This window comes from Athene noctua, chromosome 2 (genome assembly GCF_965140245.1).
Source record: "Athene noctua chromosome 2, bAthNoc1.hap1.1, whole genome shotgun sequence".
Classification (NCBI taxonomy): Eukaryota; Metazoa; Chordata; class Aves; order Strigiformes; family Strigidae; genus Athene; species Athene noctua.
Window position 1 is genome coordinate 93,766,892 of NC_134038.1, and position 22,775 is coordinate 93,789,666.

Consider the following 22,775-nt stretch of genomic DNA (forward strand, 5'->3'; position numbering starts at 1 on the left):
AATAACAATATGTGGTAGAAGTTTCACATTATTTTTATGGCCAATTAAGTAACAGACACGGCATTCTAAGGATAAGCCTGACAGCACTGCACTGAAATTACTGGACTGAAAGACATATTCTTCAGTGAGAAGCAGATAATCTGTTAGTGAATGTGTAAGAGTTTGAAGCACCATCAAAAAAGCAAGTATTTAAAAAACAGACTGAATGATTTAATGGTCTAAATCATCCCATGTTCCATTAGGACATTCACAGGATGGACCTTTCACTGGTTAGCACATCCATTACTTTATGCTGCAGTGCTCTTTCTAACTACGTAAAACAGAACAGAAAGGTTTGTGCAGGGGTGTTCGCTATTGACTCCTAACTATACATGTATTAGACATTCCAGTCATGTGAACAACCCTTCTCACACTGTAAGGACTGTTGTGCCTAGTTATTGCTACTGAAGGCAAATTCAGCATCCTGGGAATACAAGGTGCTTTGGAGAAGAATACATATGCCATTACCTTGTAAGTAATAAGTAAAAAAAAAAGTCCAAATTCACCTTGCATCCACACTACTTAGCTGCCAGCCAGAGCTCAAGCTGTGGCAGATTTCCTAAACCACACCTATCAGCAACAAGGATGGGCCACACAGACAGCACCCGTCCTCAGCTATTCTGTCCCTTCCACCACATTATTCAGTCAGCATCAGAGACAGACCAAAGGGTTCTCTAGAGAATTCAAATGACATGTCCCCAGAGCAGCTAGACTTCACAGGCAGCGTGAGTTTGGGCTGCCTTTTCACATTGTCACTGCAGTCATCCAGCTGCACACATCTGGTAACTGAGATGTATACAGCTGAGCCAAGTTGCAGCTTGCCTGGCCAATCCTTTTGTATGGCAGCCACAGAAAAAAAATATTTAAAAAATGAACATAAAGTATCAGTTTCTTCCAATGATTATAGGTAAATATGCAGTGTAAACTTTCAATCAGCCATGCCAGTACAGGATTTGAAGGGCTTGCTTTTAGTATGTTCCAATGTATCACAGAGATAGAGAAAATTGACTAAACCCATATCAGTAAACTTCAAAAGCAGTAGTGAAGATGCTGTGGAGTAAATATATCATCTACTCAGAAGTAATAAGGCCCTTAGGAGTATTCCATGTCTATCTTCTCATCTCAGAAAGATGCTTTGATGTAACAGGAAGCTTGCTAAGGAATTTGAAACACCACCTTAAAAATACTTTGGAAAATCTCAGGTCTATACTAGAGGAAAGAAGTTCCTCACTCACACAATTCTATCTTTAGACTAAATACAGACAGATAGTTCATGGTGGTACTATACTTTGGCATAACATATAACAAATATAAGAGAGGCACGTGAAGTGTGGTACCAGTAATAACTGCTATGGTAGAATCGTCTTTCCCAGCTTCTTCAAGCGCTTTCATAATTTCTCTGTACATCTGCATAAGAGGAAAATCAGAGTAGAAATGTGGTGCTTTAGAAGATCATAAAAAGGAGATTCACACTGACAACAAGAAACTTGAGAGACAGGTTATCTATGGTCCTTTTAAGTATGAAAAAAAAATTTGCATCCACAGAAAGTTAAGTATTACATGTGAGGTATTTGTGACCATAAAGACATATGTCTGTAATACTCGACACATCCAATGCAAATAAAGGACAAAATAAGGTCCTTTGGAAAATAGACATTAACTAGAAACAGCTAATTTTAAAACCTGAGTAGTTTAAGGGGGCAAAATAATATATTAAAGATTTTGCAGCAGTGTGGTGAAGTCCACGTTCTGGTATCTTTGCAGTTGTGAAAGAGAATGATCACAGGATGGATTTACTCATGAAGATCACTATGGGAACCAGAAGACTCTAGACATACATACAAGAGTGCTGAGCCAAAGCAGGCTGCACACATGCTTTGTTATCCATAAACCTACATCAAATATTGTCTCCACAAAACAGACTAGTCTTCCTGCAGTTTGCCATTTTAGTTTAGAGAAGACCATAATCGTGTAAATTTGAAAAAACCCTAGGAGACACAGAAAAGCCCAACCCATAAAATTTTAGCTGAATAGTTTCATTTTGTACTGGATAATTATTCCTTAAGTTGTCACTGGAGTCAAGATACTAAGCCCTTGTAAAAATTCAGACCACCATGCTTCAGTTAGTTCTTCTAAACCTGTAGTAATGATTCCTTAAAAATTTAAGTAGCTTACCCAGGGAAGAAAAAAAATCATTAACCCTCCCCAAGTTATTTTCTTTACCTTATGGCTGATGGCATTTTTCTTCTCAGGTCGGTTAAACATTATCTTTGTGATACTACTTTTGGTGGTAACCAGTATTGTTTCATAGTCACCATGTCTGGTCTCTTCTGGAGAAGCATCTGCCTTCAGGTCAGCAGATTCTGCAGAGACCAGACTTGAGACAAGTTCAGTATATTTCTGTCTGGCATTATCCTGTAATGAAAGAAAAGGAAATAAAAATAAAATCACACCAGATTATCAAACACTGAAATGGAAATCAGTTTGTTATGCTATTCATAAAATGGATACTGGGGTGGGAGGGGAAGGGGACTGTGCTTCAGCATAAAAGAAAAAAAAAATCTCCATTTAGAAAGCATTCTAATTAGGATGAGAAGAGGAACAGGCTGTATTTAAACACTGCAGATCGTGCTTAAAGTCATCTTGAAAGCATCAGCAATGGATCCACAAAATAAAAGCGCATAGAGGCTGGGACGATGACATTTATTTTGTTGGAGAAGTGCCCCCATCCATGCCTAAGATTACCAGGGAGACCTTTGTCATATTTCCAGCATTTACACATTTCTATAGATCCTTTGTTTCCGCTTTCCAGTTGGACATTTCTCCCAAAAAATAAAACTTTTTATTTTGGAACATGTGTTGCTGAAATTTAGAGTGCTGAAATGGGTCTATGGCATTTTAAAATTGCTTCAAGACACTAATTTCCATTTAGCACAAACGTGACATTCAAAAGCCTAAACCTGCCTCCCTATTTCTACAGTAAGCAGTTATTTAAAAGAACTGTAAATTCTTGCTTGTTACAACCTGTTTTCTTGAAAGGATAATATACTTTGAGCAATTCTATAATCTATAATCTGCAACACATGAAATTGTCTATTCCCTCTCCACTATTACTTCAAGAACAGGTTTTTTCTTTAGTGTTTATCTATTCTAAAAGCTGCAGAGCCATCTCAAAAAAACCCCTGAAAAACCAACACACACCCCCAAAACCCCCTAACAGCACCAGAATATGTTATGTACATGAAATTATGCAAGGATGTTTTCTTTTTAAAAGAAAAAATGCAAAAAACCCCACTCCTCTGTATTAAGTAATATCTTTGACTGACCTCAGAAACTACTCTTGAACAGCAGACATCATGCAGCAGTAACACAGGTGATTTGTAAAGCCTATGTTTCCTTCATTTAGTAGTAGCTGAAGAAACTGTGGTCAGACTTACTACAGTCTGCATGAAAAAAAACCTGCTTATGTATCTTTGCATCTATATTCTTCCCGCTCAGTTCACTTGAAGTAAAGATTTCTCTAAAAGTAATGAGAGGTATCAAAGATGTCAAGATATACTGAGAAAGAAAGAAAAGAGGCTCTAAATACACTTTTTTCCTAGTCTTTTAGTCAGTGGCATAAGAGACTGACTTTTTAAAATGAGAAAGTTACCAATATGCTAGATTCACAGATTTGCTCTTTAAGAACTGAGAAGCTCAAGCCATCTTTCTTAAAGGGAAGACCAGAATAGAACATCATGCAAAACCCACTATTTTACTGAAAGTCAACACATATGTAAAATATCTTAGACTGGTACAAGCTGGTAGTAATAATGTAGAACTAGGCTTACACAATAAAAAAAAACCCCTCCAAACATAGAAGCAACTAAATGACTGTAGAATATGGTGCAAACCATTCTGGTGTCTGAAGCAGAGTCACTCAACTATCATATAATGTGTTTAGACATCAGCCATTCACTTACAGATCAGTCATCTTAAGGTAATCTACAAAGTATCTAAGTGAAATTATAGGTATTGTCACCTGAGACAAATTGCCAAGAGAATTCCATGCATCCCACTTGGCTTTCTTGACGAAGTCCAGCATACCTGGTTTTGGAGAATTGCAGGGCCCTTCAGTAGCCTGAGAAGAGAGTAAAACAAAACTTACTCAAACCTCTGATTAAAGTTTAGATGTCTTGGTAGAAAAGATGATGACTGTTAAGAATATTTATCTGATCAGGATAAAGAACTCAACTCTGAGACAGAAGAAATACCTAGTGGTTGGACAACATTCAGACAGTTCACATACCATGAAATTTTCAGTGTTGGCTATTTCCAAATACCCGGTGCTGGGCTTTCAGGAGCACGTAACAAATACAAGACACTAGCTTCTAAAACACCCATGCATATTAAGTTCTCCTATCTCAAAAACTGTGGATGTTTTATACTTAAAAAGAAAGCTAAAGACTTGTAAGCTGTGTGAACAAAGAAACCATTGCATAGCATCTATTAAGCTGAAACTTACTTCAAAGTTGGCCCTACTGTGAGCAAGGGCACTGAAGCACTTGAACTGCAAAACTCTAAGTTATTCTGAAGTACCACAGAATCCAACTCAAAAGTTTGGGTTAGAAGGGACCTTAAAGATCATCTGGTTCCAACCTCCCTACCACTATATCTTCCACTAGACCAGGTTGCTCAAAGCCGCGTCCAACCTGGCCTTGAACACTGCCAGGGAGGGGGCAACCACAGCTTCTCTGGGCAACTTGTTCCACTGTTTCATCACCCTCATAGAAAAGAATTTCTTCCTTGCATCTAATCTAAACCTACCCTCTTGCAGTTTAAAATCACTACCCCTTGTCCTATCATTACATTCCCTGATAAAGAGTCCCTTCCCACCTTTCCTGTAGCCCCCTTTAGGTACTGGAAGGTTGCTATAAGGTCTCCCCAAAGCCTTCTCTTCTCTGGACTGAACAACCCCAACTCTCTCAGCCTGTCCTCACAGGAGTGCTGCTCCAGCCTCCTGATCATCTGCATGGCCTCTGGACCTGCTTGAGCAGATCCACATCCTTCTTATGTCGGGGGCCTCAGAGCTGGACACAGCACTCCAGGTGGGGTCCCACAAGAGCAGAGTAGAGGAGGAGAATCGCCTCCCTTAACCCGCTGGCCACCCTTCTCTTGATGCAGCCCAGGATACGGTTGGCATTCTAGGCTGCAAACACACACTGCTAGTTCATATTCAGTTTTCCATCCACCAATATCCCCAAGTCCTTCTCTGCAGGGCTGCTCTCCATCCACCCATCCCCCAGCCTGTATTTGTGCCTGGGATTGCCCTGACCCATGTGAGGACCTTGCACTTGGCCTTGTTGAATTTCATGACGTTGGCACAGGCCCGTCTCTTGAGCCTGTCCAGGTCCCTCTGGATGACATCCCTTCCCTCCAGCGTGTCAACAACACCACACAGCTTGGTGTTATCAGTGAATTTGCTGAGGGTGCACTCGATCACACTGTCCATGGCACGAACAAAGATGTTAAACAGTGTCGGTCCCAACACTGACCCCTGAGGAATGCCACTCATTGCCCCTCTCCACTTGGACATCGATCCATTGGCTGCAACTCTTTGAGTGCGACCATCCAGTCAATTCCTTATCTTATCCAACGAGTGGTCTGTCTATTAAATCCATGTGTCTCCAATTTAGAGACAAGGATGCCATGTGGGACAGTGTCAGATGCTTTGCACAAGTCCAAGTAGATGATGTCAGTTGCTCTTCCCTCATGCAACACTAACCCAATTGTAGAAGGCCACCAAATTTGTCAGGCATGATTTGCACTTAGTGGAGCCATGTTGGCTTCACCAATCACCTCCTCATTTTCCATGTGCCCTAGCAAACCTTCCAGGAGGATCTGCTCCACTGTCATCTTGCCAGGTGAGACTGACTGGCCTGTAGTTCCCTGGGTATTTTTTTTTCCCCCCTTCTTAAAAATGGGGGTTATGTTACCCTTTTTCCAGTCAGCAGGAACTTCAAACTGTCACGACTTCCCAAACATGATGGATAGTGGCTTAGCCACTTCATCTGCCAGTTCCTTCAGTATCATGGATGTATCTCGTCAGGTTCCATGGACTTGTGCACCTTCAGGTTGCTTAGACGGTCTCTGACTTGATCTTCTCCTACAGTGGTCAGTTCTTCATTCTCCCAGTCCCTGCCTTTGCCTTCTGCATCTTGGGCGGTGTGGCTGGAGCACTTGCCAGTGAAGACTGAGGCAAAAAGAATCTTTGAACTTCAGTGTTCTCCATATCCTGGGTAAACAGGTCTCCCATTTCCTTCTGGAGAGGGCTCACATTTTCCCTTGTCCTTTTTTTTTGTAGTCACCTACATACCCATAGAAGCTTTTCTTGTTGTTCTTCACATCCCTGGCCAGATTTAATTCTGTCAGGGCTTTGGCCCTCCTAACCTGATCCCTGGCTGCTGTTCCTCTGTATTCCACCCAGGCTGTCTGTCCTCGCTTCCACCCTCTGTAGGCTTCCTTTTTGTGGTTGAGTTTGCTCAGGATCTTGTCATTCATACATGTAGGCCTCCTGGTGGTCTTATCCAGCTTCCTCTTTATTGGGATGCATCGCTTCTGTGCTTAGAGGATGTCTGAACATTAACCAGCTTTCCTGAGCCCCTCTTCTCTATTCTATGATCAGTTTTCCTGAAGAAAAGTACACTGTCAGAGAGAAATATTTCAAATGGGGGGCAGGAAAGAAAGAATACATTTATGAGCTCATTATTACTAATTAGTAAAACTACCTGGAACAGTCAGCTGTCTAAGTTTTTATTTAAAGCAGCAATTGATTGCCTTCTTCAATATAACAAACCACAGCCTGTACTGACACTGCAACCAATCTTGATCCACAAATACTGCCCCAAATACCAGTACAAACCCCACTAAGGACTTGCAACTATTTCTGAAAAGGTCTCCTTCCATGCTGTAGTAAAGAATAACCTTCACTCAAAGCACAGAGGAACAGCTCCTTGGATTAAAAAAACCCAAAACTACAACGACCACACAAAAAAAGGGAAAAAGTTTCAGAAATCAACCTTTAAATGTCAACATCATTATATTATAGGCCCAGCTGACTGATTGTAGATACAACAAATTTAAGAGGAAGCATGTGACATACTCTTTTTCCTAGGCATAAGCCATTTTCCAGAGCTGCATCAATATATGGTATATTATATGGAAGGCATCACACAATTGATGTAAATTGGCTCTATTCCTTTGAATAAAGGTTTCTATTCAAAGCATGATTTATACAATGAAACAGGCTTGGTCTCCCTCAGAATTCAGGTAGGGTTTGAGGGGCTGGTTCTTTAAGAATAGAATTTGAACACTTGAAATTAAGAGCTTGTTAAGACACAACACGTTTGAACAACTCATTTTAATGAGCATTTTACAGGTCCATCCCCTCAGATTATAAATGCCCCTTTATGAAACAAAATAAGTCAAGCCTACCTGTTTAAACAAAGCATAGAGCTTTAACTTAGTTTCATTCCCAGGATCCTTTTTCAAAAGCTTCACTTGTTCTTGAGCCTTTTCAAAGTCTTGCTGGCTGACTTGCATGGTGGCTGCAGTCATGTGCAGATGAATTGATGGAATGCAAACAGCTTGCACTTGCCTGTTAGTAAGTGGAAAAAAATATCCCATATATTGTTTTTTGTGTAAGACTAGAGAAGAAATAAATATACCACTTTTTAAAGACATTTAAAGTAAAACATTAAGTATTTGTACCTGCACTGATTGAAACAACAACAAAAAGCAGGATACTAAAAATTATAAGAAAGTTGCTTTAGAAGTTTGCTTTAGCTGCAACATAAATAACCTTTGGAGAATATGACACCCTTCTCTAGTATGTATAGTGCTAGATTTAATGCTGTCAGATGACAAAGAAACTATGCCATAATATATTAGACGATCATATGTAGACCACTAAATGGCAGCAGTGGTAAACTAATGTTTTGCTGTTTCTGGAACAGCCCTACAGGTTTTGCCCATGAGAAACAAATAAGAAACATAGAACACTTATTAATGTTTCATACAGAGATTAAAACCATTAAGAGCTTTATATGTCTATGAATTAAAACGAGTATGATGTCTGTTTTTTTGTTATCCTTTCAAGTTTGTGTGCTTTCATCTAGAAACACTTCAAACTGAAAGCCTGGTTCTCCAGTCAGGGCAGCATAAGTGAAGGCTAACTTCAAAAAGGATGAGCTGTACACCAGCCTGTAGACACTTGCAAAAAACCCCCAAAACAACAAAAAACCCCAACCCACACCCAAAAACCCACCAGGTAGTCACAATATTCTGGGAGAGGAACTCTCCACCAGAAAAAAGGTAATTCCATCCAAAAACCCAACCCAAAACCAAAACAAACCCCTCAAAAAATCCAAACCCCACTCCAAAGAACCAAACCTAAGAAAGCATTCTAGAGTTGGGTAAAAGCTAGTTTACTTCAACAGAGTTTGGAAACAAAAGCCAAGAAGTCTAATAATTTTGGTTTGTTTCAGTAGGGCAAAAGGATGTTACCCCAGCTTTATTTGGTTAAATTGCAATACTCATTATTTTTACTATTTTTAAGATGTTAGCAGTTTTATGTATCAAATGTTTCTTCTCTATTTTAGCAAGAGCAAAAAAACCCACAGACTTTCCCCATTTTGACACAGTTGTCATGTTAGAACATCATATATGATAGATTTCATAACTAGCCACATTTGAAAAATTAATGATTATCTCAAATGCAGACTGATATAATGTTTAATCATTAATCTGTTAACATTTCAGTTACAGAATCATCATTTAAAAATCATACCTAACATGAAAATCCTGCCTTTTTATACACACCTAATGAGAATTCTAGAAAAATTCTACTGCCTACTTCAAAAACATCCTCATTGCTCTTATTTCTTAAATAAAATTTATTTTCTGTTGCAAGCCTATAAGTTGCATGCAGGAAGTGTAAAGAATGTCAATTGTGTCCAATTAATTTAATACTCTTTCATTTCATGCAGATAGAAGGTTTTAGTTGTCTTGTAAAAATATTTGTAAGATCTATTGGTTTTATGTCCTATTACAGCCCTTTTGTATTAATAAACTCTAAGTTCCGGTATTTTGGGGCTATCAAGTTTGAATGACGGAAACGAAAAGAATATTTTCTGTTAAATAAATAAATTCTTTCAAAGAGAAAGAATTCCAGAATCTGCTTAAAAATCTTATGTTAGTAAAAAGAAATCTGAACAATACGAAATAGATAGGCTATAAAAAAAATGTTGCAGGTACAGAAAGTCTTCTTATTTAAATTGATCCTGTGTAGGCCTTTATTAACACAGCAGTGCACCCAGACAGACATGGGTTAACCATCTGCCAGTTGAACTAACATTCAAACTGATGTGTTCAGAAAACTGTGTCACAGTTTAACAAGTTTATACATTAACCAACTGGGAGCTTATTTAGCCAACTTGATGACTTTATATCCAGCATCAATAAAAGCCCTTTGACAGGAAAAAGTGTACCTAAACAGATACAAATTTTTTTTAATACTGAGTTTTTCTGATTAGTTTGTCCCACAATCATAGAACATGACACCCACTTTCAGATCCTAATCCCAAGCATGTTTTTAAAGTCACATTTACAGGAAGAAAATGAGAGTGCAGGAAGACAACTAGTGGTTTCTTTTGGGTTTGTTTTGTTTTTTCCCCCCCTCCAATTTTAGTAGCCATCTTTAGAACTACTTGAATTCTGCTGTGTATCTGACAAATTTTTTTTGCCAGTCTAAGCAGTGACTATACTGAAGTGGATTCAATGTTTAAAAAGAGATATTTGGGTTTACAACATGTTTGACAATCTGGACTTCAGCTTGGCTATGGCCAGTATTATAAATAGGCTTTAAGAATGTCTTTTTTATACTATTTGATAGTGACCATAAACCAATAAGAGTTCAGGATGGGCAGCTGGGGAGAGAAGAATGGCACAGCAGTCAGTCTGAAGGTATGTAATGCACATATACTTGGGGTTATAGGCACTTAGGGGTTTTTGGCACTTAGCAGGTCACAAGTTCTCTTCCGTATTAAGGATGCAAAGTGGACAAGTTAGAAGAGAATGAGAAAACAGTTAAGTGACTTAAAAAAATCTGGCTGAGGAAAAGGAGAATGGTCTTCCAGTAAGTTCAGACTTGGAGCTACTCTCCTTTGCTGTTTGGGTTATATCTAGTTTTACTTCTTAGCTATAAAAATGTTTGCGTAAAATACGTTATCTATCCACTTCAAATACTCCATCTTTCATTCTTATTTTCTTCCTTACCTACTGCTTTGTAACAGGAGATTGTGCAACTTAGCTGTTTATGAAAGTTCATAAGAAAAGGCCTCTTTTCTTTAGTTCTTCCTTGCTGCTTGTAGCTCAGTTCTCTACAGGATATCTACAATTCATTCCTTTCTTTCTGCCTTCTGATCTCAAAGGACATTTACTATACATTAGCAATGACCACCAGTTCTCAATGTGCTAAGGCTAAGCTGACTGCTACTATTTCTTTATTAAAATAACAAAAGGATGAAAATGAAAAATTAAGCTATTTCACAATTTGTTAACCTTGGGCAGGATCTCATTCTGCAGAGAGATACACAAACAGGAGGAGCAGAGCTCCTTGACCCCACGTAGATCACAAAGAACGAGGAGATGACCTGCCACCTGTCAGTACAGGCAACAGCACTGCCATCTCTGGGGCCACACAGTGATGTTGTGACACAATCCCAAAGACCGAGGAGCAGGAGAGGCTGCTGTAGCCCACTATGGGGAAGACTCACTCCCTCCACCTGCTGCTCCTTTGCTGTGTCACTGAAACCTTCTTACTCCTTCACTCCCTCCCAGACAAATCCATGCCTTGTTTTAGCAGCCTCACTGAACCGCCCAGGATTTTGCCGAAACCACACAAGGGAGGAAGAGAACCTGGAACCTGACCTAGAAACTACTGGTGTCAAACTGGCACTTGTTTCAATCCAATTAGAAAAAGAAGCCTAAGAAAGGCAGTCAAAAACCCCTTCTAATCTACTTGCTGCAACAAAGCTTTATTGCACCTTGCAGGCAATTAGCTGCCACTGCCCCACTGCTACAAATTACTTTTGTTGTACTGGCACCCATGGAAGAGTGGTGAGGGTCTGGCACCTCACCCCAGCTGGGTAAAAAAACCCAGCTCTCAAAGAAAGAAGCAAGAGGAGTCACAACTTGGTGGAGAAGCCACAAAGTCCATGACAAATGCCCATGCCCTCCTGCAATCATTCACTTTGTACTTCACAAGCTGTACACTCTGAAAAAAAGAAATAAATCCTGGGCATCACTGCCTGAACCAGAAACATCCAGGCTGACAATCATTTAATATTTATTCCCTTGCCTTGGACGTCTCTTTGTTCCCATTCAGTCATTCGGGATGCTTCGCAAGCTCATCCTATTCATTCTACCTGTTCACATAAATGGCTCTTTCCCTGATAAACATTCAAACATAAGGCTCTTAATTAAGATTTTTAAAGTCAATTACAGTGAAAGTAGTTTCTTACTGTTAACCAAAGACTGCAAAGTCTGTTAAATACAGGGCCCCTCATTACAGTGTAGTTCTTTCACTTCCATAAGGACTTTATGTAGAGCTAAAAATGCCAACTTTTTGTAAAATGCTGGCTGCTTATTTTAAAACAACTTAGCAGTTTCCTCACTAAAACTAAACAGAAGCCAAAAGATCTCTGTGCACAGAAAACATCAGACAAGCTCAGTAAAGAAAGGGATGGATATACCTGAACTTGATCTTCCATTTACTTAATAAAGGTTTTCCTTTAAACGTTAGTAGATCCTGGGGAAATAAAGCAGAGACAAAAGCAGTTAAAAATCCTATTAGGATTAAAAGCAGCGGGTGGTGCTAGAAACATGTGGGTTTGAAACTCCTGACAGAACCGGAAAATCCTCATTTCACATTACTGTAACTAGCTTTAGAGAGACAAGGAAGAAAAAAGAATAGGAAGTGTTATCAGACAGAAGTAAGCAGTACATTAAACTGTCACTTGGATGAATCCTGGAACATATGTTTAATAGAAGGTGTGGATATCTTTTGTACATTATGTGTAATACTTCAGATAACACACATAACATCTCTTCTTTGCCATGATCACTATCTCAAGGTGCTGTGATTTTTGTGCTGCTCTTCTCATACATTCCTCGTGCAGAACAGTGAGCAGCACGGTAACTACCCCTTGCCATTTCACACAGACATGGTATTACAGCATCATCAAGTGGCAGTATTTCTGCTCATGTTCATTCCATCTTAAGAGAAAATTTTAAAAAGTACCATTTTGCTGCTGCTACTGTAGAAAGAGTTGTATGCGTTGGTTTTTCTTAGTTAGATACAAAGCAATCAATTCCCACAAACCTCAAGGCACCAAATGCTTGGTTCTAACTTAAAAACAAGATTCTAATTCCATGCCTCTCCAGAGTCCCTGCAACAAGGAGACAGCACACATTGCCCTGCTCAGCTCATCACCATTTCTGAGGCACCAGCCAGAGCCTTAACTCTTCTACAAGGTTCAGGAGTCCAAAACTTATCCCAAGAGCTTCACTGGGTCTGCTCTGGCACCAGCAACCACTGCTCTGAGAAGCTGCTCTGAGGTCAAGCAGGGGAGCAACCAAATGAGACCTCCTCACTCCCTGTCCTGCTGTTGGGACAACACATCCACAGTGGGGAAACCACAGGCTCTGCCTGGTGGGGTACCAAGGACAGTCCCTGTCTGCTGGCACCTGGCCAGGGAGTATTCCCACTCCAAGAAGAGTCTCATGCTTCAGTCCCCCTGTTTCAGTAGCACTTCTCCCATTTTCATCCTCCCTCAAAATTATCCTGATTTTTCTCAATGGAGGAGAAAGAAAGGGATCTGGAGAAGGAGTAGCAACCTTTGATCATTAGTTCACCTACATCAAGGGACACAGGAGCAGAGCTGGTGGGAAAGGTTGCCACTGTTGGCAATTGCAGAAAGTGTTCAGAAATGAGGCATGTGAGGGGAATAGAAACAAGTATTTAAACTGCAACTGTCAGAAAATAAGTGGACCATCTGGAAAAAAAAAATTCAACCTGAGACACCGACTTCTCTTTTTCGTCCCCGAGACTTTGTATCACAATCTCTAAAGAGATTATTAAAAAAAGGAAAAAGAAAGGTTGTCATTATTTAGTTATCAATGAACAAAGTATCAGCAGTACCACTACTTTGTAGCTTCTTGGAAACTAGAAAAATAATGTTACTGTTTTCTATATTCACTTACAGTATTTTCTGCATGCAATAAAGTTATACTTCATTTTGCTGAGCAAGAGGAAGCTACTGTCTGTATTGTTAACATAAAAATCAGTAGAAATTTTAATCTGCATGTTGCCCAAATCACCATTCATCACACCATTAGTTATACTACCAAATCCAAACCGTGTTTACCTACACAATAATGTAACAAAGGATTCATAAATTTTCACATTGCCTGAGCACTTGCACAGCAATATAAGAAGGTAGAGAGGGCTAATGTCAAATTTCCACCATACCTCTTGGTCCTTCAGTTATTCTCTCCATATAAGCTACCTAGAGCTGAGCTGGGAAAAGAAGCACCAGACTACTAAAGCAAACTGAGCAGCCTGTGGCATGTTTGCAGCAATCATTCCTCTTCTACTGTTGGAGGAAAAAAAAAAAAAAAAAAAAGGACTGGTATGTGGGGGGTGGATGGTTAATTAATACAGAAATTCTGGGTGGAGGTTCTGGCTGTAGAAGCAAAGCAACCCTCTTTTTCTTTATGCCATCCTGTTACAGGCTTTTCCTAAAGAACTGACTATATCATCTGACTATACACACTATTTCTTGTCATATACTCCTTTCAGGTTCTTTTTTTTTTTCTCCCTGCAGAATTATTTTGTTTTTCATGAGTGTCTATCAAATGATTATGATGTCTGTTACAATATCTTGTCAGACTTTTAGGTGGAAAACAGTATGCCTGTAACTGGTACAGACAGACTTTCTCACAAATAGGAGTTGTGTAGTAGGCAGCGACAGTATCATACTAAAACCTCAGCTTGACAGTTCTTATAAAGTCAAATTACTTCAGCAGTTAATTTCTAGTCCTGTCCTTTCAAGTTGCTTCTCTTACACTGGGAAATGTGGAGTAACCATAGGTGACACATGAACATCTTCCTTTGAAACTTATGTCATCTTGAAGAAGCCTGCACCTGCTTCCACAACCATCCCATGTGAAAACTCCCACTTCCCCTCATTTGTATGCACCTCTTTCAAGATCCTCTGCCATTAATTGAAACTAAACCAATTCAGAACGAGGCAGATGAAATTCAGTCTTCATTCAGAAGATGGAGAAGCAGAGATTGCCTCTAACAATTTTTGCCTGTTCAAATTTCAGTAACTTGTACATTTTCTAACATGTAGCAACTACAAAAAAGGGAAACAGAATAAATAATGGAGTTGCTCCTTTGAGTTAAAATGAAAAAGCCACACAAAATGAAAAAGCCACACTTTTCATGACAGCAACCTTTACATCTTACAACGAACGAGTCAACTAACTTGCAGTAACTACTGTATGCAAAGCGGTCTGTAATTTCCCCACATAAGTTCACAGGGTCACTGTTAAGCCCTGCACTGGTATCACCTGCTAACATGCACCATGGCAGTAGGTTAGTAGTAAACCAAGTCAGTAGGTCACAGCAGGTTAGCAGTAGGTTAACCCCACCTTAGCAGCCAGAGGGATTTTATTTCTTCATGCAGCAAGAACCAGTGTAGATGGTCTGTTTGGTAAAGCAATGCTACTGTTCACCAGGGTCCTGCCAGAGATCTACTGGAACAAGTGCATCATCCTTTAGACCAAAAAACAGTGTCTTAAGAAAGTCTTATTCTCCCAAAATCAATACATTTGTTTCACTTGGGGAAATACAAGGTTTTATTAACCATGGTGATAACATGGAGGAGGTGATGACTCAGTACAGTCCCTGACAGCACCTCACTGTACTGTAGCTAGTGTGAAGTACCTGAAAAGTATTGCTATCAGGTAATAGGAATGCTTCTAGTGTTCTGGTTTTTCCAATACATCTAGCTAGCAGAAAAGATCAGTGAAAATACTCTATAACCAATTCACTTAATGCTGCTTTAATAAACAGAAAAAAAATGAAAGTCAAATTATTTCTTCCTTTACATTAGAACATTTCAATAGTTGTTCTAAACACAAGTTTGGTGTACAAATCCTTATCAGCTTTTACTATTTTACACTCCTACGCTGTTTTGACATGTACAAACTAGAAGATAATGATGTGTCTGCTGGCAAATTGAAGTGCTGAATCACTGTTGTTTAGTGTAAGTAGCTCAGCTGTGCTTGATCCCCCCCCAATATTAAAGAACAGCTAAGAATCAAAGATCTAGATTACCATTCACTGAGATCTGAAATGGTCTGCTCTTTGTGCTATATACAGGCACAGTTAATATTCTCCCATCACAGCTGCTGGGAGGGAAACTGTGATCATCTCCTGAAATCTCTGCAAGAGCTCTCTCTAGCAGACTTCAGTTAATTGGATGTGGTGAATGACTAAAGCATGAGAGAATTTCCTGTACATCCTCAGTCCATGTACAACATCTCTGCAGGTTAAAGATTTACAGACAGATATCCTCTGAAACACATTAAAACGTTATAAACATGAATGTTAGCAGATAAATATAGAGCTGTGATACTCATACATTTGACATTTGCCGAGAATCACTCGAAGTTTATTGTAGCATTTGGAGAGCAACAAACTCAAACAAGTTCTTTATACATGCTTATCCAAGGTGACTTTAAGCGAAACAGTTATGAACAAATACTCAAAATAATTTCGCTGCTAATGGAGAAAGGAAAAAGCCATTTTTATTTGGCTTCTGGGGACAAATCCTGCTGACTGAATGGACAACAAGAAAGTGTACACTCTGATGTTAACAGCATTTGGCCAAGGTAGGTAGCTTTCTGGCAAGGATACAACCAGCAGCTGGAGCTCCCATCCACATTAGGAAACCCACTGACAGTCCCGATAGTTCAGTTGAACCAGAGAAACTCAACAATTTGTCTGAGGCTTTCTTTCTCTACTGAATTCATGATACCCTGGATGCAGTAGGGATGGACACAAAGAATACTGAACAAGTTATATGACAATATCGAAGCAGTATTTGTCAATAGCTTATCCTGTCCAAATCCAGAATTCTTTCAGGTAATTTAGAATTAAACAAGTTAGATTTAAGCACAAAGTAGCACACAGCTCTTGGTTTTGGCACTACTTCCAGCACCCACAATCAGCCAAACTTACAGGTGTCCTTTGTAAAGGCCTGGGCCAATTTACTCAATAAACATCTCTGATGGTGACTTGGGTTTAGAGCTAAAGGTCTTGCATACATTCAAGACTTGCAAATACATTTCTGTCACCGCAGACTTCACAGCTGCTCTATGAATGTTATTGAAAAGTTTTATCAATTTCCAACTGATAACTTTCTCTTTAGATACCATCTTACACCTTGCTCTTAGTTTTATCAGAAACAGACTAGTGTGACATGTCTATGAGCCTGTAAGTCTTGCATATGAAATAAATCACTGAGAATGTTTGTCACTTTTAGAAATTAAAACTACACACATTCCAAGGGACTTCAAGTCATGTCTTACTAAAACACTGTAAAAATCTTAAGTCATAGCATTTAGAAGGCTGCCCTTATAGCAACAGCTCCCAAGAGAGGTCAGAGGCTTACACTGCATGATGGCAGTTAGTGGGGATGCAATATATACAGTCATATTGCCTTCTGCTACCATTGTTAGAAATTATGAGGAACAATAGGTCTGGGCAACCCAAATAACTTGGAAGTTTTTCCCCAGAATAAAAGTGAGTTTACTCTGGTATCTTACTGGCACTTAAGAAAAACAAGACAAAACTAACCAGGAAGATTCTTTTGTTTCAGGAACAAGCTTACTATACTGATGTGCTTGAAACCGTGTTTTACAAGCACATTTATCATGGTATAAAATGAAAGCATATTTGGAATAAAAACTTTTACTCCATTTTAATGGTTGGCTTCTAAGGACCAGATTATTCAAGAATTATTGCAGATTCTGCAAGTTATATACCTCTTATACCATATATTCAGAATAAATATTATCAGAGCACCTTACTACAAAAACAGTAGCCACATTTTTGGAGGGCCAAAGAGTCAAAGAAGCCATACAACACAATCTAATCCTTCCAAAGTGATTTTTATTCGCACTTAAAAATGGAATCCCCTCTACTCAGCACTGCTGAGGCCACAACTGGATTACTGTGCAATTACTGTCTTGAGCTCCCAGTCCAAGAGAGACACAGACATAGTGGCAAGAGTTCATGAAGATGATTAAAGGACTGGAGCATCTCACATAGGAAGAGAGGCTGAGAGAGCTGGGACTGTTCAGCCTAGAGAAGAACAGGCTCAGGGGGATTTTATTAACATATATAAATATCCAAAGAGAGGGTGTAAAGAACACAGAGCCAGGCTCTTTTCAGTTGTGCCCAGTGACAGGCCCAGAGGCCACAGCACTAACTGAAACAGGAGGTTCCCTCTCAACAGCAGAAACTCTCACTATGTGGACAACTGAGTGCTGGCCCAGGTTGCCCAGGGAGGCGGCAGAGTCTCCATCCTTGGAGATATTCATAAGGGGTCCACACACAGTCCTGGGCAACCAGCTCTAGGGGGCCCTGCTCAAGCAGGGGGGTTGGACTAGATGGCCTTCAGAGGCCCCTTCCCACTTCAACCAGTCTGCGATTCCACGCAAAACAAACACTTTTAACCTGCTAGCCCTATTGAAGCAATACACAAGCATCCCACTAACTTTAACAGTTCATCTCCAGACTAGACTTTGAAACCATAACTCTTCTAGCCTTTGTGTGAAAGCCTTCAGAGTCTGTTTCAGGAGAGGAATTGGAATGATCTATTCTAGGACAGTCAGAAAATAGGAAGACTACATTTGCTATTGAACTGTGACTGTTTAAATTCTCAGCTGTCAGGCTCACTCTGTAAATCTAGCTACATTCCAGGACAATAACAGGACTGAGATGAATGTAAACATCCAGTCTTTGTTGCCAGGATGTCCACTCAAAGATCAATGTGCAGGATCATGACAGAAAAAAAATTCCCAGAACCACCAACTGCCTAAATTAGTAAGGATCCTTCACAGAGCAAAGTACACTATGAACGCCTTGAAACGGTAACACTCGCTAAAAGCAAAGATCCCCCTGCTTTGCCATTGCTCAGACGATCACAGACTAGGCTGGGGTGAAGGGTGGGTGCTCATGCTCTCTGTCAAAAGGAAGGAGGTTCATCTGCAAGCTACCCTAGCTACAGACAAAATATGTGAAGTGTCAAGAGTCACATCAGGACCTACAAGGGACAACTCTTGTGTGGCTTACTTCTTCCCTTTTACTACTCTGCCAAAAATAAGGTTAGGTTGGAGAGGTGATACAGAGAAATGATTACTTGCTTTGAGACTTATTTACTTATAGCAAACTGCCTTGCAACTTATTTACTTATAGCAACTTATAGTATTACTTACAGTATTTTTGAATACTGCTAATTTTGATTAATAACCCCGCTTGCTCTGACTGTTCTGTGGAAGCTTAACAAGGGCTACTGCTATTGTGTTCATCAAAACAAAGCAGCTTTCTGTGGCGTCTTACCAAGAATTACTATGTTCAGCAAAAACTTCTTGTCCTTGGAAAGCAGATGTGCTCTAATTAGTTTAGTCTTGGTAATTAATAAGATGGCCATATATGGACAGTAGAAATTGATACACTGGTACTTTTAGATTAGAATGAGTAAACGGCTGAAAACATTCTCGTTATTCAAGAAATTGTCTAAGAGAATCTACGCATGCTCCAGGGAAAAGTGCAAGGTGAGAAAGACTGCGAGCCTTCCTCCAAAAGACCCTCTGAAGATGCCCATCAGGAGGCAATGCACAGGTGCAAAGATAACAAACTGCTGACACCAGCCTTTTGAACCAAACCCAGCCTTACTCATGTATATGTATGTTTGTGTTATATAATTCAATGAATATGTATATCCACACTCTAAGCTTTTGGTAAAATGTGCTGCGGGTGTGCTAGCTTCGTGACGAAATCCCCTTGCACCTCAGCAACGGAGTAAACATACCCACTTTATAACTCTGAGTTGCAGAAAACAGACTCTACAGGTCAGAGGACAGGGAAGAGAAAAAAACCCCTCTCCCTCTGGGGAGTCAGATGTCAATAGAAGATGACAATTTTGTGAGCAGGTTAAAAGGACTCTACCATACTCAGATAGGAAGAATTTTTTGGGTTGGCAGGGGGGTGTGTGCTGAGGTTTTTTTTAATTTGTTTGGTTTTAAATGTGGCTTGGCACTACCACAGTCAAAAAGCTACTATGAACTATGTGGTCAGAGAGCACTGAGGGCAAAGTTGTGTTTACTTCTGTCTAAGCCAGCACAGTGATAACTTCCATTAAATCTCCAATTGAAATAGACTTCATTCACTGACCATATCACAGAAAATTCCACTTGGAGTACTCCACATCATCAGAAAAAAAGGCAGCTTTCATACACATATCAAAACAACAACAAAATATTACATGAGTTCTCTCTGGATTTCAGCACAAATGAAATCTGTCTACCTACTGAATCTACTGCCATCTAGTGCTGTTACCCTTTCTGTAGGTATTTAGGTCAACATGAAGCATCTGTAGCTTATGAACAAAATAATGAAGTTATTAGCTCACTGATAACGCTTATAATCTCCCTTCTGTGGCTGGCTAACCTGCATTACTTAACAGTGCTCATATTAAAAACACTAGGTGCAAAAATGCCATTCTGACAATTGTAAGAGGGACTTCTTTCTTTAATATCATTGCTTTCAGTGATAAAAGACTACTGCCAGAATAATTTAAAAACCAGGATGCTGGCAAATTATCAAGTTGTTCTGTGTTAATCACTGCCAGATCTTTCCAAAGTCAAATAAATAGCACTGCTTATTCAGTGACTTAAAGCCTGAGTTTTGATGGAAGAAAGAAGCCTTCCAGAATCCATTCCAAGAGAGATTTTGGTTCCTCTTTTCTGGGGGAGCATCTAGTACTGGTTTAACAAGACCTTTAAAATCTTCGCTCACAGTTTTTGCTGAGTTTACCGATTACAGTCTGAATTTTATTATAATTTATTTCAAGGGAACTTGTACAATGCTCACTGTAATGAGTGGGCTCATCACAATAGAGAGGCTCAACCATTTACTACATCAGAATAATGAAGAAACATCCAATCTGAACTGGATATCAATACATAGTTTTAGGCAGCTTATTTAACACTGATCAACACTTATTCTTTTAAAATAAAACAGTCAGGAAATAAGGAAAAAAAATCACAAATATACTTATGCTGAATACAACAATAAAGTGGAAAAAAAGACTGACATAACTGGTTCCATCTTGTCTATGTGTTCACTAACAGAAAGAAAACTACCAGTGAAACCTCTGGAGTCTACATTTGGCATTACTATAAATGGAAGTTATTTGCAAACAAGGTTCATTACAGGGAGTTAAGTCTGCATATCAGGCCCAGATATAATGTCATGCTTTGCACTAGGAATTCTGAATTCCTGACATTCAAGCATTTTTCATTTCTTCATATGTGCCATGTTCCAAAGATTTTGCTAGAAATAAATACACCAATTTCCATTCTCATGAGGCCTGCTATGCAAGAATGAAATATGGCTTGCTTGCTCTCCTCCCTAGATTACAGTTGCAGACAGAACATAATTTGCACAGGGGGAGAAGTACAAGGAAAGAGAGAATTAAGTAGCTTCTTAGAATGGTACTATTCAAAGACAGGATCTGCTACCCTAGGAAAAGTTCAAAATTAACTCCTAGCACCATATTAAACAGTCCTCACACATTTGAAAATGTATTTACATTCTCCTCAAGAAACTCATAACTAACTTCTAACGGTGAGAGAAATCTTAAAAATCAAGGGCAGAAAGGAAGTGGTTCCTCAAGTCAAGTAGGAGCTACTCGAGAGCCCACTTTAGAGAGAACAGCTGTTCAAGCCTAGCGAAATTCAATGACAAAAAGTGTAGTTAACCACCACCTTATTTGCATTCACATTATCAGATTCTTTTGAACTCGGCAGCAAAGCTGTTAAGAGAACCACCTAGTGATCAGGGACCTAAGCAGGCAAAGCTGACAAGGTCACGCTGACTTCAATGAACAGTTGCTTCAAAGCAAATTAACTACAGCAGAAAGCTGTGTTCCAAGCCGATCCACCTTCAAGACTTCTAGACACCTCAGCCTTATATTAGCTGTGACCTGTCAAATCCAGCTCAATTACATGCAGTTAAGTGAGCTTGCTGCTCCAGATTTCATTCTGTTGATTTTAACTGCTGCATGTATTTCAGTTCAAAACAGTTTAAGACGGTGCTTAAATAAGGATATTAAGTTCACTAAGATGCTTTTCTGGACAACTGTTCAATCATTCCACCACTACCCCATATTGGTAAACCAGCATGTGCAAACAAGATGTAGTAACTCATGCAATTAACAGCAATATTTGCAAAAAAAGCCTCCCATTAAAAGATTTAATTGTTCATTTTTCATTGACTAGTTTGGCTCAGTATTCAAAAGACAGTGGATGAGTTTAATGGCTATGTTTCAGAATCCCAGCCCTTAAAGAAAAAGAAATTTAAGATTCATTGGTGGTATGAAACCCTTTCTGAAAGGCTCTGAAAATTACCTTACAATCACATCATTACGGGAAGCTGATTTTACCAGTATTCTGCAAAGAGTTACTGCAAAAGTCAAATAAGACAAGGTTTCAAGAAAGGAAAGAAAACTGTTTGGGTTTTTGGGGTTTTTTTTTCAATATAAAGGTAAAATTATTGCTACTTAAAAGGTAAAGGAAACATGACAAGCTTGCTAAACTTTTTATTGACCTGCACCAAGATATAAAAGACTAAGCTTGTTAAAAAAAAAAAGGAAAAAAAGGATTTAAAATCAAGGTTGTTACGTGCTCTGCTTGCTTTTCTGGTGGTCAGGCAAGGATTTGTGGTCCACAGTTAGTCAAAGGTTGGGCAAGCCAACTTGGCTCACAAGCATCAATTAGAACTAGATGCCTGCTGTACTGAAGGGAAGTTTGAAAAGACAAGCACAGCTATCTTGAGCAGCAGGAGCAGAGTACCTGAGACCTACAAAATCCAGTGTAAGCCAAGGAGAGCTGATAAACGGAAATCTGTCACATACACACACACAAATGTTGGCTGGCTGATAGGCAATACCAAACAGCTGAGTGAGGCAAGCTAGTACAGCCTGAGACACAGCACCATGACTTAAGAGACCTGAAAACCAAAACACAAGAGCCCATGTAAGACAGCAATGGGGAGTAAAAAGCATATCCCATAGCACAACCCTGGTATAGGATCAGGGTGTACATTTTGTTCTGTAGGTAAAACATAACCATGTACACGGACACATTTCCTATGTCAACATGCCAGGATGCATTCCCACCCAACTGCTAGGGGTGGGGAAGTCGGTGGGTAGACATTCAGGAAGCTGCAGGACACCTGCTGCATATGCCACACAGATCAGGAGGGAAGCCACATCCAACTCAAGTAAGACCTAACATCTGGGAAAAAGTTTCAGGCATAAAACCAAGTTCTACTGCCA

The 22,775-nt window shown here is 39.5% G+C and overlaps 1 protein-coding gene across 3 annotated transcripts in view; it reads right to left on the bottom strand.

The window, feature by feature from the left end:
* The window catches only part of ECI2 (enoyl-CoA delta isomerase 2), a 35,457-nt gene that overhangs the window by 8,243 nt on the left and 4,439 nt on the right, over positions 1 to 22,775 (bottom strand). For 2 of the 3 annotated variants that reach the window (XM_074899618.1, XM_074899620.1), the window contains exons 2-5: positions 7,513 to 7,675; positions 4,061 to 4,159; positions 2,263 to 2,454; positions 1,377 to 1,446 (exon numbers count right to left, since the gene is read on the bottom strand). In XM_074899618.1, coding sequence (XP_074755719.1) covers positions 1,377 to 1,446; positions 2,263 to 2,454; positions 4,061 to 4,159; positions 7,513 to 7,675 — 524 coding nt within the window. Of the gene's footprint in view, positions 1 to 1,376; positions 1,447 to 2,262; positions 2,455 to 4,060; positions 4,160 to 7,512; positions 7,676 to 11,831; positions 11,888 to 22,775 lie in introns of all 3 variants that reach the window. The other variant, XM_074899619.1, reaches the window with a different exon arrangement.